Source organism: Poecile atricapillus, chromosome 7 (genome assembly GCF_030490865.1).
Source record: "Poecile atricapillus isolate bPoeAtr1 chromosome 7, bPoeAtr1.hap1, whole genome shotgun sequence".
Taxonomy (NCBI): Eukaryota; Metazoa; Chordata; class Aves; order Passeriformes; family Paridae; genus Poecile; species Poecile atricapillus.
Window position 1 is genome coordinate 29439516 of NC_081255.1, and position 6000 is coordinate 29445515.

General features: G+C 58.4%; 1 protein-coding gene across 6 annotated transcripts in view; it reads right to left on the reverse strand.

Annotated features, from left to right (window-relative positions):
* The window catches only part of SSBP3 (single stranded DNA binding protein 3), a 54005-nt gene extending 48556 nt beyond the window's left edge, over positions 1-5449 (reverse strand). For all 6 annotated transcript variants that reach the window (XM_058842438.1, XM_058842437.1, XM_058842436.1 and 3 more), the window contains exons 1-4: positions 5253-5449; positions 5066-5138; positions 4824-4885; positions 4172-4256 (exon numbers count right to left, since the gene is read on the reverse strand). In XM_058842438.1, coding sequence (XP_058698421.1) covers positions 4172-4256; positions 4824-4885; positions 5066-5138; positions 5253-5308 — 276 coding nt within the window. In that variant the 5' untranslated portion in view covers positions 5309-5449. The remainder of the gene's footprint in view (positions 1-4171; positions 4257-4823; positions 4886-5065; positions 5139-5252) is intronic.
* Positions 5450-6000: the final 551 nt, after the last annotated feature.

Sequence of the window (6000 nt, forward strand, 5' to 3'; positions counted from 1 at the left end):
CAACACTCTCACACCTGCTGCTCCCACCCTCACAGCCATGGGTGCCTTGAACAAGGTCTTACAACCTTCACTGGTCCTGGAACAAGAAGAGAGCCTGGCATGGGAGAGGACACAGTCACACCAAACCCTTCATGCATGAAGAGCATCCCTTCCCAGAGGTCCCACAAGGCCATGTCACCTGCCAGGGCACCATGACATGAGTTGGCCACACAGACCCTAGGGAGCAGATGGTGCTCCCCCTCAGCCCAAGAACACCCAGGCACTGACACTGGGACGTGGTGCCTGTCCCACACCTGGATGGGGTGTGACTGGCAAATTCAGCATAAAAGAACCATCCCTAGGACACCTCCAGTCTGTACAGCCAGCAGGCTGAAGGCCTTCCAGCCTCTTGGGCTTCACGTTGGCCCACTGAGCACACTAACTTCAGCAAGCCTTAATTATCCATCCATCCATCCATCCATCCATCCATCCATCCATCCATCCATCCATCCATCCATCCATCCATCCATCCATCCGAAATCCCCAAGATCTCAATCTAAGGGGAACTGTTTCAGATGGGGGAAAAAGAAGGAGCCCTGGTTGTCCCCAACCAAGACAGGAAGACGGGAGCCCCAAACACACCATCTTTTCCCAGACCAACCACTGCACTTCCAGCAGCAACCACCTCTGCTGCTGCAGAGCATCCTTCCAGATCCAAGTTAGAAAGAACTGCAGCAGCTTTCCAAAGTTAAAAACAAAAACAAATAAATCAATGCTTTGTGTTAATGGCAAGTTGAAGCCACAGCTCCGCAGTTCTTGTGCTGAAAAGGAAGCTCCCAAATGCTCCCAAGTACAGGTTCTTCTCAGGAGGAAACTGGGGGCAACAGAGGAAGGCAATGATCAAGTCAAAGTCTTCATCACCTAAAGGCTACCCCGAGTTTTCTCTCCTGCATGTTGTCATGAGCTGGCTGTGCAGACAGAGCAATACCACAAAAAAGTACGTAGCAACAGTCAACTAGATTTAAGTTCATTTTCTGTAGCTTGAGGCCAAAATCGACTGAAGTGGTTCTGGTGATCAAGTTTTCTGCAATTCCCCTTTCTATGTATTAGCTCTTTGACAGAAATTCACTGCGGTATTTAAACTGGCAGTCATCACCGCTAACTCAAATTGTATTGGCTTTCACGGCGTTGAAATGCTCAACTGCGACCAGCCATCAGCCAATTCCCAGATAACGCGGCGGCTGAAATCCCCTGTCATGACGAGCGATCCCGTTGCAAGCTCGCCAGCTCCAGGAGCGTGCCGGAACACTGCCGTGCTCGCCATGGGGCTTGGAGGAGCCTAAAATCAGTGGCTACGGGTTGAGTTTTAGGAGTTGGTGAGTGCTCATGGGGCTGTTACCTTGGATAAACTCTTTGGGTACAGGTGGAAGAGGATGACTAGCAACCCTCCAACCAACACAACTTGATAGCTGTGTGAACAGACACACAGACCTGCCAGAGATGGAAGAGTTGAGCAGAGCAGCATTCCTCCTGCCTGTGCCAGGTCAATACCTACTCCCATCATTCTTCTCCTGACAAGTACCTTTCTACAAAGTCCCAGCAGGCTTTTGTGCCAGCTTGGGAGAAAAACCTTAGGGGAAAGGTAAAAAGTATTTCTAAGAGCTCACAAGATCCCACTACTTTCAAGGGTCCCCTCAAAAAAAGAGCAGTGGGATTTCTCCTTACTTTAATTTCTGGATGAAGATTTAAATACTCAAGACTGGAGCGGGGAATTGGCAATTTGTCCTGCTGCTCCTAATAGTTTTCATACAGTTACGCTGGAAAATGAAGTGGAAATGACACATCATGCAAATCCCACCGTTAGCACCCTGTTAATGAGGCGAACTGCTCCTCCTTTCCAAAGATTTGTCTCCCAGGCAAGAAACCCTCTGGTGCTGGCTCTGGAAGGTGACATGCCAAGCTCTCAAAGCATCCCCTCCTTCTGTCCTTACAGTAGCACAGCCTCTGGGTTAACACACACCATATTTTGGGCAAACACCAAGCAGGACACACAGAGTTTGCCCATTGCTGGCCAAGTGTAAATACAATGTTCTACCAACCTGGGGCAAGACTTAAGACTGGGATATTTTTAACCACAACCACCACACGAAGCAATTCATGACTCACTGATCCAGCCCCATTTGGGGCTCACATCCTGTTTTAGCTGCCATGCACCACTGATGGGTCGCTGGGTTTGGTGTTTGACAATGCCCACCGATCTCACCGGTACCAGCAGGCTGCCCCGGAAGCTGGAGAGAAACAAGGCTCCATTCACACTCCCACGGTTATCGTTTGGTTCTTTGGTCAATATTTAAGTTTTGGCCAGGTAAGTCCCTCGCCCTGTAAAGTACACGCTGTGCCAGGAAAACACTGTGCAGAGAGGGACTGCACCATGAGCATCCGTCACCAGCCACACCACAGAGAAGCACGAGCCCTGTCTTGGGGCCAAAACATGCCTGGGGAAACCAGCCCAGTGCCACCAAGCCAAAGCACAGGGGAATGAAAATCTTCTTAGGAGTTACCCAAAACATAAAGCACTTGGGGCTGTTACAAAACTGCGTTACACCGAGAATTAAAAAACAATCAGGATTGTGTCTATTTACTGTAAGCTTAAAGCAACGTGTACTAAAGAAGTTTATGCGAATCATCTAATGCACTCAGGCCTATTGTTAGAATTATTACCAAGCTAAAAAAAGATTAATTTCTCTAAATACACTAAATCCTCAGACACGATGAGGAGGCTGCTGTGGATGGAGCATCACCATGTCTTGCTTGCTAATGTCATCTTCACCTGTGGCTCTGCTGCCCAAAGATCTACCTTTGCCTTGCTCCTGATGAACCCGCTGTCCTATCTGGGCTCCCAAAACCCCCACAATTTGCCCCAAAACATCCAGAAAGCAAGCAGAAGCCAACAACTTGTAGACATGCTGCTGGTTGTCAGCTCTGACCCTTGGTTCAGGAGTTCACCATCCTAATCCGACCCAGTGAAAACAAGCAATGCAGACAGCGGCCACAGGGATAGACAAACTCCACCTAGCAAATACCCAGACACAGTTCTCCCATGACCCAGTGGGGTGGGAAGAGAAGAGGCAGCTCAGCTGCCAGCCAAGCCTCTCGGTCACTGCCCGTGCCCCAGGGCGACCGCTGTGTCCAGCATGTGAGAGGACACAGCGTGTGAGAGCGCCGTGGAGGTCCTCGAGACACTCGCCCAGCACTGCTCACCAGCAAACCCTCACACATCCCAAGCGTGGCATGTTGAGGCAACGAGAAACTTGGGAAGGGAGGAAAAATGGTTTCCATGCCACAGTCTCCCCAGAGCAGACAAAACCAGCTCCTTCTACAAGGTTTAAATGCACTTGACTGGGGTCCAAGCCCGCAGCCAGGTGACTAATCCTTTGATGCAAATTCCTCCCAACACTGCAGATACGGGCACCGCGTGCGGGATGGGAGTGGGCAGCCCACCCGTCACCCACTTGGGCAGACATGCCATGCACCCTTGCCAAGAGGGGTTCTCTAGGAGACACCTCAGACTCAAGCATGCCACCCCAGAAGCACCATCTATCCCTGGGTCATGCTGCCACCTCTGTGGAGAGCAACCCAAACCATGGAGAGCCAAGGCACCCAATGACTGACCAACGCGGGTCTGCAACACTGTCTTCAACAAGACAACACCTCTCCCTTGCTGGGATCAAGGGAGGACTCAGGAATCCAAGGAACCCCTCAGTCTTCCCAAAGGCAAGAAGATACTAACTGGGGCATTCAACAGTGGTTTGGGGAATTCCCCCTTCTCCTCCCCACCAAAATCCAACCCCCGCCCACCCTTGGAGGTGTCCTCAGCATGAAACATCTCACCATCACAGTGTGCTCAACATGAAATATCTCACCATCGACTCTCTATAAAATCTTTGTTGTCCATTGCTATGCAAAACTTCTTAATTCTACCACTAGCCTGAATGCCTTTAAGTGCTTAAGATAAGTATCTGAGCTCATTTACATAATTGCAACATTATGAAATACTGTTCAGTCAAATCAGAACATTGCTGGTTAAAAAAACCCCACGCTTTTTGCCAGCTGGTTACGTTAGGTTGGCTCTCGGTGCGCCGGAGCTCCCCAACGCCGTAATTACCGCGAGGATTAGAAACTTGTTACTCACGTAGTCATGAAAGGCTTTGGCTTCACTCGAATGTTCACAAGTGTCTCGCCTTTCGGGAGCTGCGCAGTACAGGTCCCAAAACACGCTGCACGGCAGGGAGAGACAGGAGAAGAGCAGTTACTCATCAGGGATCGGGCACCCGGGTCAGCGCAGGTGAGCGGCTTCCCACCCACGGGGCCCACGGCTGGGATGGGACCACAGCTGGATCCAGCTGCGCATCCCAGCTTCACACTGCTCCGACCTGACCGCCAGCAGCGGGGATGCCGGCCGCTTAAGGAAGCCAAAGTAGCCTTTAAGAGGCAACACCTTGAAGGGATAACCCCCGTGAGACTTCAGGGAGCTCTCCCAGCCTCGCAGCCGCCCAGCCCGGCTCCCCTGGGCGCCCCAGTGGCACCGGCACAGCCCGGTGCCTGAGGCTGGCCCGGCAGCTCTCCAGCGGGAGCCCTGCCCGCCGCTCCCGCGGGGCCGGGGGTGGCTCCGCCGCGCCTCGACGCCCCGCGGGGAGCGGGAGCCGGGGCGGTTCGGGACTCGCCGCCGCTGCTGACTCACGCCACTACCGGGGCTGCACCCCGCGGGGCCCCGCGCCACCGGCGGGCACCCCCCCACCCCCGGGGGGCTGTTCCCACCCGCGACGGGACACCCCCGCACTTACCACCACCAGGAGTGCAGGAAGCCGGGGGGCTCGCCCAGCGTGATGTTCTTCTCCCACCGGATCTGCGGGCGAGAGGAAGGCGGGGGGGTGGGTTGGGAGGGGGGGCGGTGTGGGTGGGGGGTGGTCGCGGGTGGGCGTGGGCCCCCACGCGCGGCGACCCCCCGGCGCCGCCGCCGCCCCGCGCAAGATGGAGGGCGGGCGTGCGGCGGCGCACAAAGGGCGCGGGGGGCGGCGGGGCTCACCTCGGACAGGAAGGTCTGCGCAGACTTCTGGGCGCCGACGTGCAGCAGGTACTCGTAGACGTACAGCGCCAGCCTGCAACAGCCGAGCGGCGGGTCAGAGGAGGAGGCGCCCCGCTCCCGCCCCGCACAAAGCCGCCCGCCGCCACCGCCGCCCCGCTCCCCCCGCCGCCGCCGCCGCCGCTCTTACTTCTCCCGCGCCTGCCCGTCCGAGGGCACCGCCGAGCCCTTCCCTTTGGCGAACATGGTCCGCGCCGAGGAGGAGGGGGGCGGCCGCCGAGACCCGCCGCTGCCGCCGGAGCCGCTGGGCCCACCGCCGAGGGAGCGCCGGGGGCTGTCAGAGCGCCGGCCGCCGCCGCGCCCCCATCGCCCCGCGCCCGCCGCCGCTCGCTGCGCCCAACGCGCCGCTGGCCGCGCACCCGAACGTGGCCGCGCCGGGCGCCGCCCCCGCCGCCGACGGGCGCCCGCTGCCGCCAATCACCGCCCGGCTGGGGCGGGGCCTCCCCGCGCCACGCCCCTCTCCGGAGGCGGCGGGCGGCCTCCCGCGGCGGGCAGGCAGGGCGGGCGGCGGCGGCGCGCGGTCCTAGCGCGCGCCCAGCTCGGCCCGCGGGCGGCGCCGCTCCCCCAGCGCCGCGCGGCGCACGGGCCCTTTAAGGCGGCGGGCCGCGGCGCGCAGCGCGCGCTGATTGGCCGGCAGCGCCGAGGCCTCGGACGGGGGGACTTGAAACCGCCCGCCGGGGGGGCGCGGGGAGCGGCGGTGCGGCCGGGCGGGCGCTGCCGCTCCGCGGCGCCGGGCGGGACCCGCCGGGGCCGGGCGGGACGGACCCGGCGGGAGGCAGGGACAGAGAGAAGGAAGAAGGGGAGGCGGCCGAAGGGCTGGGCACGCCGCCTTTGCTCCTCCGGACCGACCCCGGCGGGTCCCGCCCGGCTCCGCGCAC